This window comes from Clinocottus analis, unplaced genomic scaffold, assembly GCF_023055335.1.
Source record: "Clinocottus analis isolate CAN_PGR_092001 unplaced genomic scaffold, fCliAna1.0.p SCAF_15, whole genome shotgun sequence".
Taxonomy (NCBI): Eukaryota; Metazoa; Chordata; class Actinopteri; order Perciformes; family Cottidae; genus Clinocottus; species Clinocottus analis.
Genome location: NW_027175876.1, coordinates 2,681,781 through 2,698,785, shown reverse-complemented (window position 1 = coordinate 2,698,785; position 17,005 = coordinate 2,681,781). Strand labels below are relative to the sequence as shown.

At 45.4% G+C, this 17,005-nt stretch overlaps 4 protein-coding genes across 7 annotated transcripts in view; 2 read left to right on the top strand and 2 right to left on the bottom strand.

Moving 5' to 3' along the window:
- dpf3 (double PHD fingers 3) overlaps window positions 1-2,838 on the bottom strand; it is a 21,170-nt gene extending 18,332 nt beyond the window's left edge. For all 3 annotated transcript variants that reach the window (XM_068577443.1, XM_068577444.1, XM_068577445.1), the window contains exon 1: window positions 1,772-2,838. In XM_068577443.1, coding sequence (XP_068433544.1) covers window positions 1,772-1,803 — 32 coding nt within the window. In that variant the 5' untranslated portion in view covers window positions 1,804-2,838. The remainder of the gene's footprint in view (window positions 1-1,771) is intronic.
- Window positions 2,387-7,283, top strand: wdr21 (WD repeat domain 21). The gene is made up of 13 exons (XM_068577442.1): window positions 2,387-2,839; window positions 2,969-3,105; window positions 3,340-3,497; window positions 3,609-3,691; window positions 4,115-4,217; window positions 4,352-4,495; window positions 4,645-4,694; window positions 4,798-4,877; window positions 5,162-5,254; window positions 5,518-5,615; window positions 5,774-5,950; window positions 6,061-6,175; window positions 6,487-7,283. The coding sequence occupies exons 1-13, from the start codon at window positions 2,727-2,729 to the stop codon at window positions 6,729-6,731; spliced, it is 1,596 nt and encodes a 531-aa protein (XP_068433543.1). The 5' UTR covers window positions 2,387-2,726; the 3' UTR covers window positions 6,732-7,283.
- On the bottom strand, window positions 7,226-13,927 carry zfyve1 (zinc finger, FYVE domain containing 1). The gene is made up of 12 exons (XM_068577441.1): window positions 12,577-13,927; window positions 12,040-12,286; window positions 11,664-11,924; window positions 11,366-11,580; window positions 11,079-11,185; window positions 10,680-10,788; window positions 10,476-10,573; window positions 10,159-10,276; window positions 9,797-9,967; window positions 9,294-9,474; window positions 9,084-9,197; window positions 7,226-8,979 (listed from the first exon to the last, which is right to left on the bottom strand). Exons 1-12 carry the CDS (start codon window positions 13,060-13,062, stop codon window positions 8,747-8,749), a joined length of 2,340 nt encoding a protein of 779 aa, XP_068433542.1. The 5' UTR covers window positions 13,063-13,927; the 3' UTR covers window positions 7,226-8,746.
- Window positions 13,029-17,005, top strand: pigh (phosphatidylinositol glycan anchor biosynthesis, class H). Of its 2 annotated transcripts, none has more exons than XM_068577448.1 (4): window positions 13,029-14,675; window positions 15,238-15,371; window positions 15,511-15,594; window positions 15,759-17,005. In XM_068577448.1, exons 1-4 carry the CDS (start codon window positions 14,564-14,566, stop codon window positions 15,828-15,830), a joined length of 402 nt encoding a protein of 133 aa, XP_068433549.1. In that variant the 5' UTR covers window positions 13,029-14,563; the 3' UTR covers window positions 15,831-17,005. The 2 variants fall into 2 exon arrangements, with proteins under 2 accessions (XP_068433549.1, XP_068433548.1); XM_068577447.1 differs by having other exon boundaries at window positions 13,943-14,740; window positions 15,162-15,371.

Sequence of the window (17,005 nt, the reverse complement as noted above, 5' to 3'; positions counted from 1 at the left end):
GGACAGATGACAAGGTGGCCCCATTGTTTCAGAAAGACAGTGGACTCGAGCAACTGTCCGGCCTGAAAATTATGCCGCAACAGTGTTTCCCGTGGTAGTAACTCACACATTACCTAATATTAGCTGCTCTTACTACTCCTACGCGACAGTTTTCTGTTGCGTTATGGTACGAGCATATGCGTGTATGGGTGTTTATGGTAGGTGGAGTATCCTCCAACCTCCACGTAAACACGTTGTTTTTCTTTCTTCTTTTTTGTTGCAGATATTGGATAGGATGAGAGGGGGGCGGGGGCTGTCTGAGAGAATCCTGTCATATCAAGGGCAGATGGGGTTCCCTTCCTCCATCAGTCTGCCTGTCTTTACATGTACCTCTCCCTCTCTCAACAGATGGACCCAGGAGAATACTGGGACGCTCCTAATCTGCTGCTCTGCATGCACAACTGCAGACACGCGCGCGCACACAATGAAAAAACACAGAGAAAACACCAATATACCTACAGCCTCTACAGCCTAATCTGTTTCAGTAGAATACAGCAGCTTAGAGACGTTTGGCCGGGTGTAGAGTGGAATCCCTTTTGGTTGTCAACAAAGAGCTCCACAGAAAAAAGAGCATCGCAGCTTCTCTGTCGACTTTACAAACATGTCGTGCATTTGACAGTTGACAAGAAAACTTTGCACTTCCGAGGTGAGCCCCTTATTCCAACATGGCCTTGGGTGAGAGACAATTTAGGAAGATTGATATTGCCTCTTGCAAAACAGATTCTGTGATAATTGTCTCACTCTCTGCACATTCCACATCACTAGTGGTAAACATCTGCTGTCAGCCATGAGGAAGACGGACATGCATTCATTAATATCGTCTGAAATACAGCTGGAAGTTATTGGGGCACTTAATACAGGGCAGATATGAGGGGGGTCTATGTAATTTGTTAATTAGTTTTAGAATTAACAAATATTCTTTTCGTAATTTAGTGTGTAATAAGGTCAAATTGTATATATTTAACTTGTTACGTTGGGGGGTTTCCCCACATTAGTCCATTTGTGCATATGATGTCATTATCTTGAGTGTAATAATCAGACAATGTTCACGCATGTGTGTCATTTAAAAAAAAAAATCGAACTTCAAGGAAATTACACGCCCCCTAAATCTGCATTACATCGCAGCTTTTTTCCTCCCTTCCAACATGCATGGAAGGATATCAATACTGTAAAATATCATATAACCCATCATCCATTGTTTGCACGCATTTAAACATTCGCAGCGAGACCCGGAGCCGCGCTGTGAGCGAGAGAGTCGCCCTCTCAATGTGCGCTTTGTGACATTAATTGCATGAAATTATCTATGCAAATGCAGCCGTCTAGCGCTGACAAAGAAGCCGTGCTCGCAAACTTGTGTCAAACGTGTTTATAAAAAGCAGAAATGTGGACAATGGCAACTTTCTGCGCAGAGCGCGGACATTTACACGCGGCTTGGAGACATTTTCGCTGCAGATTGTGCACGAGTGCATGCCTTTATAATAGTATTACACAACAGAGCAAGTAGGCAACGGTACCTGCAAGATAACACACACACACACACACACACACACACACACACACACACACACACACACACACACACACGGAGACCGCCTAAGTACACGGTGAAAGTGTTCATTATGTGCTTCTCGTTAAAACGCGCGCTTAACCCCATACGGACGGATCGCCACACGTAATCAAACAAAGGAATGGTTTTATTCTAAAAAATATATATAAATAGAAATTTACTTACGATTTTAGAGGATTATGAATGACAGTCGCCATTTTCCTGCACGACTGTAACGTAATATTCCAAATCTCAGTGTAGTTTGGGACCCTTGTGAGAAAAAACACACACACACACAACAGCCAATGCGGTCGTGGGCACTGTGCTCCCTACCAATACGACACCAGCATCAAGACGTTGGGCGTGGCTTTGGAGTAATCTGTCAACATTAGTGTCCCAGTCCTCCGAGAGTAGTCTAGTAATAATGTCATGGAATAAAATGCATTTGTCTTTATTTTAAGTGGAAACGTCAGAATATGATATAAAGACTATCAAACATCCTGCGCTCGGTCGTGCAGTTTTGGTTTAGGGTTTTTTGGGACGACTGTATGGACAATAAGTCTTTATTTTTGTGTATATTATAATAAAGTGGTCGTAAAGGAGAGAGTTTGTAGAGCACACATTTTGTGTTGGTACTCTAGAGTGTTTTCAAAGTCAATCGTCCGCCAAATCATATCAAATAAAACAAATTCCTACATAATTTTTACTGATGTGTGTGCCTGAAAGAAAACAACCAATGAACGCCTTCGACGTCAGGCACTATTGTTAGCGAGCAGCCAATGAATGACGTTTGGAGGCGGGACAACATGGCAGGAAGTCAGCGCTTAGCTCATGAGGTGCTAAAAAATAACCAACTGTAAAACCAGTTTGATACAAAAATAAAGCCTGTTTATATTCAACGGAAAGCGTGTTTATTAATACATTAAAACTGTCTTTACGTTTACTCATGTTTAAAGTCCGGCATTGCAATACAAGTGTCGAGGAAGATATGTAGTAAGCATTAGCTCAAACACGCTAACGACTACAACTTGCTAACTTAGCGAACAAGTAAACATGCTGCCACACACTCGTGCCCAAAACGTTAGAAGCTAACGAAAGACGTGGCGCGAGGACCTTTACTCGGTGACCCAAGAAGGAAGGGATGAAGAAGTGGAACTGGCGAGAAGGACAGCGACCGCACAGGCGACGAGGCGCTAATCAACGCCGTGGATGGTACAGAAGCAACCGACAATGGTCAACACCGGACGAACCAAGGTATGTTGAAGGAAACGTTCAAGTACAGTTAAAAAAGAGAGAGAAATGGGACGTGTGCCTTTTTGTCAACGCTGGCCAGCACGGGAAAGTTTGTTTGTGACGTCAGTAAGAGTGGTATTGTGTTCACAGCTCTGGACGTAATAACGCATGGCCACCATTAAGAGCCCCTGAAAACCAGTCCGCCTCTTCTTCTTCTTCGTCCTCCTCTTCTTTGTCACCCCCCTCGTCTTCCTCATCCTCCTCTCACACCAGCAATGCCGCGCCAGGTCAGTGCCACACAAACATCGACCCTCTCCATAAGTTGTCTAGGTGTTCAAGTCAAGATATAACACTGTGCACAGTGAGCTGTCAGAAAGTCTTTATCAGAAAACATTGCAGCACAAAATCCTTGTCATACAGTAAAGTGTTATGTCATCTGAAACTAACATGTGTAACTTTGATAGCAAGAATTGGAAAATAGGTGTGTTCATGGTTAATTTAACCACCTTTTCTGTTGCCAGAACTGCCCGGTTTCTACTTTGATCCGGAGAAAAACCGATACTTCCGACTGTTGCCCGGACACAACAACTGTAACCCACTGACCAGAGAGCAGTTGCAGGAGAAAGAGAGAGAGAAGGAGAGAAACAAGATGCTTGCAGAGGATGACAAGCCCAGAAAAGTGAGTTTGTTGTGAGGGTAGTTTTAAAGTCTCTTCTGCTTGAAGCTCCAGTTGTACTTTTGCTCACTACATGCTTCGGTTTAATAATGACGTGTGCTATCTTCTTCCCAGAAAGCGCCACGAAAAGGACTGAACACTTCGCTGCTGCTGCAGAAAAGACACCTTGGCATGTTACCTGAGAACTCCTATTGCAGGTACTGTGTTGCACCGCTGTGTTGCACTAGCATTCGTGGACAGGAAAGCTGTTCTCCTCGAGTCCTAACCATATTGCGATACCCACAGCTGTAATACGTTCCAGAAAACGACCCCGGGAAAACTCTAATGATAATCAGTTCTGCATGTGCAGAGTGAGTTGTCTTTGGAGCGCTGCCGGGGCCACTCGCAATGATGCAAATCCGTTTTGACATGGGTTTGAAAATAGTCCGAAAAACATGCAACGCGAAACTGCAGTAAAATATATTCTGTTGCCTGACAATATCAGTTATGTCAATTGACTTGTTCAGAGGCCGGAGAGGGAGGGAGGGAGGGAAGGAGGGAGGGTGTTCATGTTTCTGGTTGAGTGGACGGTCTGCAGATGCTTCACAGTTGGAGTTTACGTGGTTACTGTGTGTCTCCAGGCTGGTCCACGAGGTGAAGGTGAGTGGGATGAGACGCCACAAGCTGGAGATCCAGAGCACCGACAACAGCAACCCCAACACTGACAACTTCAGACTCATAGTGGTGAGAACAGAGACACTCAAAACACGCTAAGGGCACGCAATATTGCAGTCGGAGTTTAAACACATTTTCTACTGGAAAAAAATAAATAATTAAAACAATCTCTCTCCCTTTTTTCCCCTCCTCATCTTTCTAAGGGGGACTCCGCATGCGAGCGAGTGTTCACGGTCAATGATGTCGCACACGGAGGCTGCAAGTACGGCATCATGAACTTCAGCAGCAGCAGCCGGGGATCTTTGTCTGTGGAAATGTGCGACAACCTCTACTTCACAAACCGCAAGGTGGGAGTATTTTAAAGGGAGCTGGAGCAGTGACTCTGAATGTGTTTTTTTGTACTTCACTGTTCCTCTCTACGTTTTAAGTAAAGCTTTTTTTTTTTTTTTATTATTATATTTAGATAAGCTAAAGGTTTTTGCTCAATGTGTTTCAGGTGAATTCCATCTGCTGGGCCTCGGTCAACTACCCAGACTCCCACGTCCTGTATCCTTCAGCTTCAGTAGTGAGATAAGTCAGCAAGCATGTCTCAAAGACGATATAAACTTAAGAGTCTGCCTGTATATCCCTTGACCAAGCGGACTGTCAGGCTGTGTCTGGTTGGAGCGGCAGACACCCCCGGCTGCGTCAGTTTACTTCCTGCTTCTCTCTTCAGCAACTTCAACCCAGGTTGTACTGAGTGGAATCTTCTCAGCTTTCTCACACTATTTAAGACCAGTAGCCTTCCATATTTAATTATAGATGGCGGTTTTATTAATCTGATTTTGACATATGGCTTTTTCATTTGAAAGAATAATGCATTACAAAACTTTTTAGTTCATTTAATCTCATGTTGCTTAAGAAATCCTCAATTTGTAAAGTACTCATGAGTCTGCAGAATGAAAAGAAATATTTCATGTTGGCATTGTTTGTTTACAACGTATTATTATAATATTTCTCCTCTCTCTCCTCAGACCAGCCCGGGATGCTGTGTAGCTTTAAGATCTCCTCAGCCTGGTCCTGTGCTTGGTGCCTCAACCCCCAGTTTGACAAGACCTTCAGCACTGGTTTGTGCATCCATCATCATCATTGACTATGATCAAATATGATATTCATAATCAAATGACCATAAAAGGCTCAAATTCTGAGTTTTTAAACAGTCTCTTATAGTATTCTCCATTTGTTTGGGCTGAAAAAAAGCTACAGCTTGCTTGCTTTGGAATACAGAGCAACCTACTAATTATTAGCTTTACGATAATTCAAGTAATACGTTTGCTTTTCACACATTTCCATATATAAGATTGTATGTGTTTTCACATGTGCTGGCCAGGCCTGTCACGCAGGGTGATAGTGAAAGATGCGGAGACGGGCCGAACACAGACGTACAGCACCAGCAGCGACGTCTTGGCTCAGCAGTTTGCCCTTCGGGTGAGTCGTCCGTTGCATTACGTGGCCACTGAGCACATTTGAGAGTTCATTCTCGACACGCTGTAGTGTGGATTTCTCTTTCCAGTGCAACGGAGAACAGCGTAAGAAAGGAAAAAGAGCGTCCGAGAAAGTAGAAATACCTCCTTGTTTCCCCACAGGTCCCCGTGCTGTTTAATGGCTGCCGATCAGGAGAGATCTTCAGCATTGACCTGCGGCAGCGTGGCCGCAGGGATCAAAGCTGGAAGGTGAGTCGCTTCCATCAGGAGTCGGCCATCACCTCCGTGCGTGTCCTCCAGGATGAGAACTACCTGCTTGCTGCTGACATGCTGGGCCAGGTCAGGTTTATTTGCTTTAAAACATTTTTTTTTTCAACTGGGTCACACACCAGAGTACCCGCATGGATTTTATTATTGCCATAATTCGGTTTTCCTTCATTCGTGTGCAGATTAAGCTGTGGGATGTGCGAGTAACAAAGCCAGTACAGGAGTACAAAGGACACCACAATGAGCACGCCTACCTTCCCATCCAAGTAAATGAGCCCGAGGGGCTTCTGTTGGCAGGTAAGTGAGGGCACGACATGCTTCGTCAACACACTGAAAAAAAACTATTTAGTTTTCACAACGTTCACTGTTTAACTGACTCAATCAAAGGGAATACCAGGTTTGGTGTCACTGTGCTCGTGGCATACTTAGTATAAGTCAACACGAGCTTCGAGATAAGTAGAAACACTATGGACAGATATTTCAGAGATGGTTTGAGAGAGCCGAAGCTTGCATAAAATGTCTTTCTCGAGGGGCTTTCCAACTCTGATCGGGAAAAAAAAAACACGCTTATTTTGCAATTCCTCCTTCTCTGTCTTTCCCCCTCCTAGTCGGTCAGGATTGCTACACGAGGTTATGGAGTCTAAAAGATGGCAAACTACTGAGGACTATCCCATCCCCACATCCGGCTGCAAACGACATGATCCCCAGCGTGGTCTTCTCCTCCAAGTTGGGCGGCTGCAGGGGGCTCCCCGGCCTGCTCATGGCCGTCAAGCACGACCTCTACTACTTCCCGTACAACACCGACTACCAGGAAGGAGGAGAGCAGCCTGGCCGGCATTTAGGAAAAGACTGAGAATTCTTCATCTCTCGTATCATTCCTTAAAACACCATGTTTTTTTTTGTGCCAAATTTATGGATGGAGTTATATTTCATATAGGTATTTTATAATTGAAAGGGTTTGGCCAGTACGCCGTTCATTTCCACCAGGCTGCGCTGAACTTTGACCCTCAGAAGAGTGACATGGAAGTCTCAGGGGAATGTTGGTTTTTGTTGACCGACTGGTTTGTGCCAAAAGGAAATAGAAGTGCCACATACACGAGTGCACGCAACGACTAGAAATCAGATTTCCCTAATCTTTACACGCAAAAAAAGTGCTCTTACTTACGACATGATTGACTTTGATTTTCAATGTGATTTTAGGATGTTTCTGATCTGAATTTGAAAAGCAATAATACTGTAAATCAACACTTTCTAATTGCTGTTCAATGAACATTTTTTTAAAGCAGTAAACAGTCTACTACTTTGTATTTGGACCTAAATGACACATACACACACACACTCTGAATTTCGGCAGTTTAATACAGACTGTATCAGCATACATGATCATAAACGGTATTGATTTGTTCTTTGTGACATTCATATTCATTGAACATCTTTGAAATATGAGCAACGGTGATAACGCACCGATTCAGGTACAACTGTTATTTCAGCCTATTTGTTGCCATTGTAACCATACCAGCTCTTCCAGTCAGTCGCGTGGAAAGAGAGACAGTAAAAATAAATACCCAGGTTAACCATCACGACTGCCGGATCCTCTCGACGCCTAAGCGTTCAGTCAAAAAGCGTAACCGCCATGTGTTTGTGGCTCGCTAGGTGCTACGAGCTAACTGGCTACACAGCCTGAGTTGGAAGAGTAAAAGACTCGTATTTTGTCCCAGTTTGAGGGGCCAGCCTCAAAGATGGCTTCAAGTCTTTCCCGTAACGTATTGCTACTGTGAACCAGTCGCGTCTTTAAAAAGCAGTTCTTGTTGCATTTGTATCCCAATGCAGTTAGATTTGTAGATTTTCTTAAGTAGTTTGAACATTTTAATAACAAACTGAGGCCATTTTAAAAAACAAATTCCCTATGAAAGTAAACTTTTTTTCTTTTCCCTCCATATATGTATAACAAGTCAAATTTAAACATTGTGGACAGCATAATTAAGGCTGTTTCTATTATCATCTGCCCGTTTGAATGCCAAACCAACCACAAAGTATTGAGGGATTATGTAAGAAGTTATTACTAAGTAGTTATATAAGTTGGAATGCATCTCGGTGCTACAGTACATCAATGGCTTCTGAAGTTCTAATCCTCCTGAAGCCAAAGCGAGGCAGGAAAGTTAAAGCTTCCAGGGCTGAAGCAGAGGAGAGAGCTACTGTAGATCCACTCCGACGAGGATCAGAAACAATTGCGAAAGATCATTTTTTAAGGTTTTTACGTAAGTTTTCCTCTCGAGCCGACCCCTGAACGCTACATCCGGGGCCTCCTGCAGAAACATTCTTAAGAGTAAAAGTGCTTCCCTGGAATACAGGAATACAGTCAGTACTTCTATAATGAAACGGTGACACGTGTAGCCCCCCCGACTACAAAAAAGGTGCTAATGGTACTAGTGTCACACTGGGGGGGAGAGGGGATTGTCAAAGGGTTTAATGTGCCTCAATACACATTTTAAAAAGGATCAAAAGAGGTACATTGACAATTACCTGAACTCAATTGTAAGCAAGCGTGTACAATACTCCCTTTCATACGACGCCATCACGTTCTTTGATCTCGCCTCTCCGTTCCTGATATTCAAGTCTCACTCTGACTGATATTCTTCACAGTGTAAAATATAGGCATTTCAAAGTGAAATAGGGACTGACTCGAGGACGGAAAAACAACAAACGGAGTCCAACCTGCCACAGAGAGTCCAGTGGCAGCCCGGGAATGCCACTAAAAAGAGACCGAAAAAAGGGTGCTTCAAGCCACGTGTCCAAACGTTGACAATTCCAGTTGATGCAGAGGCCGGCGTCCTCCACCGCCGCTCTCCTCCTACACTCCTGCTCCTGCTAGAGCTCCCCGGGTTTCTGGTTGCAGCCGTTGCAGACCCTCACCGGGTGGTCCCACCCGCGGGAGGGCACGGCGCGGCGCTCCTGGGAGCAGTCGTCGCACACTCCCTGGCCGCAGCCGCGGCAGTGGTGGATGGAGAGGCGCGGGGCGAAGTCCCTCTGGCACTCGCTGCAGGCGTGGATGTCCTGATCTGGGACCCAGTAGGCCGGACGAGCGGCGTCCTTCACCAGGCCTGGACGCAGAGGGGAGAGAGTTTCAGTTGGAATTTGTCTTCTCAACACACGCATTGTTTCGATAACGTGGACGGGAGAGGGGGGGGGGGGTTGTCACGCTCACAGAGAGGTATGTCGATGGCGCCGACCACGGCCCCTAAAGTGTTCTGGACCACCTCCCCGACCTTCCTGGCTATCAGGGTGCCTCCCTCCTCCTCCAAGGCAGCGTCCAGCAACTCTGCAACAGGCACGCACACGTAAAAACCTAGGAACTCGCATACCGACGAGAATCCCGTTCAGCGACAATCACACGGGACATTAAAGAGGGAGTTACCCGTTGGGATGCCCCGGTTCTGGAAGCATGCGTCGCAGACTCGGACAGGCGCGAGCCCCCAGCCCCTCTCCGGGACCGGCCGGGTTTTTGAGGAGCAGGACTCGCAGAAGCCCTCTCCACAGGCACGACAGTGGTGCTTGGTGTCGTTGGGTTGAAACTCTTCCCCGCATTTATGGCATTTCTGCAACACAACAGGGATGACACGCGGGTCTACCGTCAGTTGTCACAGTGTGGGTATTATTTACAGTATATACAAGCAACCAATGTTCCTCTTGCAACATAACTTCAGCTTGAAATGCTGCCTTACTGTGAAGCTGCCAGCTGATTGTCACAGACGTTGGAAAAAAAGATGGTGGAAAAAAGCTAAACCTCGGTGAAAAACACTGGGCTGTGTACAGCGTGGACTCTATTGAACTTTATTTTTTCCTCTTGGCAGTGACTGAGTGATTACCCTCACCGTGTTTGTTTTCTCCTCTAGTTTCCGTGCAGTTTTAGTTACGCACCAGGATAAGAGAGTTGGGCGTCCAGTAGGTTGGTGCAATCTGGTCGGTAAGCCAGGAAGTGACCGCTTTGGCAGGCTTGACGCTGAGTTCGGACACCGACTGAGAAATGTATTTGACTCCGTCCAGCAACCTCTGGGCCGCGTTGTTGTTGTCTTTCAAAAAGCCGTCGGACTAGAAAGAAGACAAGGGAAAAGTCAAGACTGCTAGCTGACAGATATTCTGTTGGGCAAGAAAAGTACTGAAAATGCAGCTCGCAGTGGATGTGACAACATTCATGTCAGGAAAAAAACCTTTGAAATCCTGGCCTGCGAGTTTGATTAGTTTCGGCAGAATCACATTTCGGTGTTCCACTGCGGACTTACCCCGGGCCAGATGTGCTGGATCTCTGTTCTGACCACTGTTTCCACTGGATCCTGGTTCCCGTACCAGTACTGCCTACTTCTGTAGATCACTGCACAGTTGGGGCACTCGATTACATACCTGAACAAAGACACACGAAGAGAAATAGCTCAGATCTAGTACCATAGGGAGGGACTATAATGCCTCTTCTGTGTGGCAGAGCAGCAATACATCTGTCTTTGCACTTTCTGTTATAAGTGCGAGTGGGTAAATGTTTCCAGGTTAACTAGTGGGTTGATTACATCATCGACCAAAACGGCCGTGCGGTAGCCAGACTCACCCGGACCAGGCGTAGATGGCCAAGCCAAACCACGGCGAGTCAGACGAGGCTGTCGTTTTGGGAACCACGATGACCTCCTTCCCTCCCTCATAGCAGGCCTGAGGAGTTCAGCAGAGACACTCAGACACTCGTCGAAGCAGGCACACTTCAACATATACACACACACACACACACACGTGTGGCACTTTCAGGTTTTCTGCTTGCCTTGCAGGTGTAGATGCGGTTGTCATACTGTGCAGAGTAGCGGCAGCGATGTTTGGCTTCGTGGTCGAGTCCTTCCTTCAGGTGGTTCATGCTTCTCTTGCAGCCTGAACTGAAAGTCGGAGACAAAAGATCAGAATTACTAAGGGATAAAGTTGACATTTAATAGTTGTCTTATTATTATCTCCACCAGGAAGACCATGCAATCGTTCACGTGTGGATGTGTATGTGAAAGAGTGAGTTCCTTAGTGTCTGTTCACGGCTAATCTTGCATTCTGCTGCAACAAACTGCATTATATCTAATTGCCCTTTTTGACCAGGTGTTTAAAAGGGCAATTGGACACTTATGGGTTATGTTGTCAATAATAGACCCGCGCAATTTCTACATTTCACGACACGTACCCACAGCTGAGGCAGAGGCTGGAGCAGGTAAAGTACTCATCGGGAAAGAACGAGTTGCTGGCCATGTGCTCATCTGAAATCTCCCCGCTGAAGCGCTCGCTCAGGGCCTGGAGGAAGGAGCCGGGAGGAGACAAAGAGACAGGACCAGTCAATAACGTTCACTGTAAATATTAACATCAATACGGCTTTAGTGTGCACGCACAAACCGGTTATTTCTGCGCCACATTACAAAACGTCCAGAGGCAAACGTGTATAATATTCATGAAAAGAAAAGCAAGCATCAGTACCTGCAGAGCCTTGTAGATGACGCTTGCGGAGCGCGGCGAACGGGTGGTGTTGTTGTCCAGCTGCTGCTCCAGGCTGCGCAGCAGGCCGCTGAAGTCCGTGGGAGGGTTGTAGGTGCGAGTCCCGCGGTACTGGATGGAGCTGAAGGCTTCTGGAAACAGACCCAGCTTTCTGAAACGCTCCTGGAGAAGACGCTCTGCCGATTCGGACGGCTTGTCTAGAGATGGAGAACAAAAGGATTCTTAGGTCAATCTTGTTCTATAAATTCCGACAAATAAAAAAAGGGAGCGACGGACGTACCGGATCCGAGTAGCTTGGTGTGCACGGTCTCGTGGAAGATGATCACGGCGGGGCCCAGAGTGGACAACGGGACGTCCAGGCCGCAGCGGGTGGTGGTCGCTTTTAGCTCCCTGGTGAAATGTTTCAGGTAGGCGTCCGACGCATCACCAAGGAACTTGAAAAGATCGTCGTGGAGCCGGTCGGCGTGAGTCCGGTAGATGACCAAGTCACAGATGGCCAGGACCTTGAGGAGCAGGCGCGTTCGCTGACCCTGATTTGCTCCTGACGAGGAAGAGGGGTGAAAATGTGCGTTAATTGAGATAAGCAGCTCTCCCCCCTACTCTGTACCTCTGGTTATTTCACGATATTAATCGGTGACATTGTTCGCCCCTCGTACCAGCAGCCCCGAGCAGTCCCTCCGTGTCGATGACCACCACCCGGTGCACGGGGTCCATGGCTGCCCACACACCCACGGTGCAGGACTCCTGAGTGGGTGAGGTCTTGAACACTTCTCGTCCGAGGAAAAAAGTATGGTTCAGGGTGTAGGACTTGCCCTCCCCGGTGTTCCCGAAGATGGAGACCACTTTGAGGAGCTCGTCTGACCGGCAGCCCAGTCTGCCCACAAAGTCGTCCTCGTCCTTCACCTGAGAACGTATGGAACAGCTACTCAACGCAGTCTGTGGCAAAGCTTTTCATATATGACAAAGTCTCAGGCACAATAACACAAATAGAAAACCAGAATCACAGTGTCGGACTAGACAGTCTAAACTAGTCTAAACCAGAGCCTGTGACGCTCAAGTCCCTCCTTCTTATGTCGGCTTGGTCGCTTATCATTTCTCTATGCTATATGTTACCATTACAACCCACAGGAGATCAGATCAGCCCCATCATCATCATACCATCCCATTAAGGAGGCACTATCCTGAGTGTTTACCTGCATCTCCTCCCTCTCGTCCACCAGAAGGAAGCTGCACACCTTCTCCAGCTCGGCTTTCAGGATCTCCATCTGGGACTCCCCGGCCGAGTCGTCCTGGGGGGCTTTGGCGGGCGGGTACGGCGTCAGAGGATGCTTCCTCTTGTTCACCCCACTGTGGGTGCGTTTCTGGCAGTCCAGGCACAGGTTGATCTTGCAGCCCTGGCAGCGCACCACCGCCCGGAGCCGGCCGCCGTTGACGGGGCAGCTGCTGTCGCCTTTGCACGAGTCACAGAAGGGGACGTGGCCCGGCGAGATCCGGACCCGGTCGTGGTTCCTCATCCGCTCCTGGCGATGGAGCTCCAGCTCGCAGCGGGCGCACTGCAGGCTGCCGCATTCGTCGCACTCAAACGCGGCCTCGTCGGAGCCCCCGCAGGCGTAGTTCTCCTGGCAGCCCAGGACCGCCGCGCTCGTCCCTTTCTCTGCAGCCGGACCCGGACCGCTCATCTCGGGTTGTCGACGCCGAGAGCGACTTGGTATATTGCAACAGCGATTGCGGCACCGAAGGCAAATTGACGGCTATCTATGACCAGATGTGATGCAACGTTACACCTTGTTGTTGAAACTCTCCACACACGCACACAAAAAGAAGATAAATTCACTCATGTGCAAAACTGTCTGAAAAACTTTGAAAATGTTCAGCTGGGGATCTTAACACTGCTTTGTATTACTCGTCCACGCGAGTAATCTCTTTATGTTTTGGCACAAGAGTTTGTTCGTTATGACATCAGCTGTTACTGCATCTCTCTCTCTCTCTTTCCTTGCCTTGTTTTGGTTATGATGCAGCTGTCGATGCAAAGCTGCTATTTAAAAGCATCCCAATACGGTCATAATATATACATACGTTAAAAAAAATGATATACGTTCTAAAACTCTGCGATAAATATAGTTGTATCGTATCACTGGCGACACAAAGAGACACGCTTGACACTTTTGAAGAAAAAAAAACAAACAACCTGACTGACCTCGCGGAGGGAGAGCCCGACGGGACGTCGACTGACACTAAACTGCCGACTCAACACGGTCTAAAACCGGACACGTATACCGTCAAACGCTGCCGGCTGCCACATATAACGCGAGATGACGTTGTGGAGAAAGTTAGCTAGCCGAGGTTCTCCGTGTCGGGCAGACCCCTGTCGATGTTGTTGCTTTTTGCATCAGCTGATCGGCTTGTTTTTATCCAGGGTTCAAAAGTCATTGGGGGAAAAAAACACAATGCATTCTGGGAAATGAAGGATTTGGGAGTTTCGAAGAGAGACGAGGGTTAAAGCTCTGCTTTTTTAAAGATTATTGTATGGATATCTGATTTATACACTGAACTAATACCCCTAAAATGTTTTAAAATGTAGTTTGACATTCGCTACTCGGCTATTTAAACAAATGAAGTGGATATATGTTGACAAATCACTAAATGTTACCCACAATGCTTTGCCCCTTCTACCGTTTTTAACCGGAGGACACCGAAGTTTATAAAGAGTCGGAGACAGCGTGTGATATCAGCCCACCGCGTGTTAATAACGATTCCCAGGATGATACGTGTAATTATATTGAATAATTAAATGTGTAGGGTTGTTGTAAAACAGGCAGAGCGACAGTGTCCGCCCCTCTAGCAGCGTCCAACCCGAACAACCTGGCGTGAGTAACGAGTGCAGCTAACGCTAAGCTAACGTGCTTCTCCTGGGAATACTCAGTAATATTAACTATCACTGCCGTCTTCTTTATTTATTTTTATTATCGTATATGTAACTGGATATTTAATTAGCACCCTATTGCATGCTCGCGTCATTTCCGGTCCACGAAAGCGACTCTTTATGTCTTCATATGCGGCTGACCTTGCCTGTTTTCAGATAGCCAAAGCTAAGTTTAATACAAATTTAGGTTAGCTTAACTGTGTCCGAGAGCGCTTCCTTTCCCCCTTCTACTCTTCCTTGTTTTTGTTGCGTTCGTGATGGAGGACGAAGCCTTCACCGACATTACCGGCAAACCAATTTCTCTGGACTGCCAGAGTCACTCCAGCCTCTGCAGGGAGTTCACTGTCAGCGTCCCCAAAGTGTCCATCGGTAAGATTCTGGTGTACACCTGCTGCGTTTGGCTCTCGGCATACGCCGTGTTCTGCTTCACAGAGGTGAGACAAATGACACCCCAGACCCCCAAATGACACCCATCCCTGAGATCATATCGCTAAATACTGACCAGAGCAAAATCATGTTAATGTTCCAGCTCATCTCTTTGTTATGACATGTTCTCAATCTTTGTTATTGTCATCATCTGATCATGTTATTCACCCATACATGACTACTTATTGTTGTTGAGACATTCAGTCAAATATATCATATTATTGTTGTTTTGTCTGTATTGTCCAGCTATAATAGCAGCAACAGCTGCCCTATGGTTATTTTTGGTTCTGTTAAACAACAATTATTTATTTCTCTTTGACAAAATATCACTGTTTTTCCCTTGAATGGCACATTATAAATAATCAGAGTATAATTTTTGTATTTGAGTATGTAAAGATCTACATGTTGAATGATCTCTCTCTCTCGCAGAATACAGCCGTTCTGTCCAGCGCTATATTTGTCACCCTGGTTGGCATGATGCTTCACATCCACTTTGTGAAGGTAGACCACGAGTCCCTGATTGTCATCCGCTCCTTGGGCATCCAGTTGTCCTCCAGCTACGCCTCAGGCCGTGAGACCACCACGTTCATTGAGATGAGCAAGATCAAGGATATAGTCATCAACGAAGCTATTTACATGGTAAATAATGAGCATTCATGGCTCCATCGGTTTGGTGCAAATTCACATTTTCGCATCATTATTTGATAATGTATATTAAAGTTGACCAGTTTATGTTTTTATAAGAAAAGTCCCTTGATGTGCAATGCTTTTATTTCAGCAACAAATCATATACCACCTCTGTGTGCTGTTGAAAGATCCTTCAGACCCTGATGCAGTGTCAAGTGTTGTGCCGTTGTTTCAGGTGAGGTAAACACAAGGTGTACACATATCCCATAAAGCAACTTGCTTTTGGCAAGTTACTTTTTGTGTTTCTTGTTTATCTCCTGTATGGAAGCTTTTAATACACACAGTATCATTTGTAGTAACCTCTTTCCAACTAACCTGAGATTTTTTCTCATCTTTCAGAGTTCAAAGCCGAGGCTGAACTGCTTGGTGAAAGTTTACAAAAGCTGTCAGGAGATTCTTTCAAAGTGCTGATGACACACAACTCCCACATCAGCAATGTTTCCGGTTGAGCAGTATGCTGTAATAATATTTATTTGTTCAGTTAATTTAATTGTCATTGATGGAAGCGGAGAGAAAGTAGTTTTTCTTGATTTGATGTAAAATGTATTTTTCACGGTTTTCCTCCTTTTCTCACCTGAATGAATGTGAATGTAATCTGTTAAAAACAAAATCAAGTGCAGCCATGTTTTAAACGCCAATATTAGTTTATTATAACTTTGTGTTGTACTTAGTTGTGTACTTGCGCAAATAGTGACGGTTTTAGACTACTTTAACCTAAAGAGCCAGACCTTTTTATGACTATATTTCACAAGCATTCCAACACTGTATTTTTGCTAAAAAATAAATTTGTAAAAATATAACTAAATCAATATTGCTACTAAATTATTTGCTATCACTAGTAGTTGGAGTTTTAGGGGCTTTACCTTCCTTCCCCAGGAGGGGGCAGCACCACACTTACTCAAGCTTATATATTGCCTTTGGAAATTCTATTTATGACCCAGTCCACAATTACACAAGAAACCTGTTTGTACGCAGAAAGCTTTATGAAATACTCATTAAATGTGAAGTGCCAGATTTAATATACATGCAACACATTTTTATAAATAAACAACCACACCTTCCTCAATTATATTATTACTTACTCATAACACTTTTTCAGCACTTAGAGTTACCCACATTTATCTCAGTTGACCCTTTACTTTACCAGACTTGTGTTCAGAAATGTTATTCAAGGGTACTTCACAGATCATGCAGCAGTAATGACGTGGGTAGGATCACGTTCCTTAACAGTTTGGTAAGCCATATTTAAGTGCTGACTTGACACTTTGTTTTGTAACCTTGTTACATTTTTATTGGAAAAATTATCCCGAGTGTTACGCTGTGACTATGAGAAGTTATTGAAGTTTATTTTCTAACTTTCAATGTGAAAAATCAAGTTCTTTTGGATAACAACCAAACAAAGAAGCAGTTTATTTTGAATAAGGAACTTTGTGTCCAGTGCTTACTGTAAAGGGATACTGCATGTTTTAATCACAATATAAATATAAAAGTGTGGGCGGTATAAGCATTTGATTTGATTTACTGTCTGCCAGAAGCAAAAAGTTATCCTTCTAATCTATGACTATATGATTCAAAGTTTAATGGGT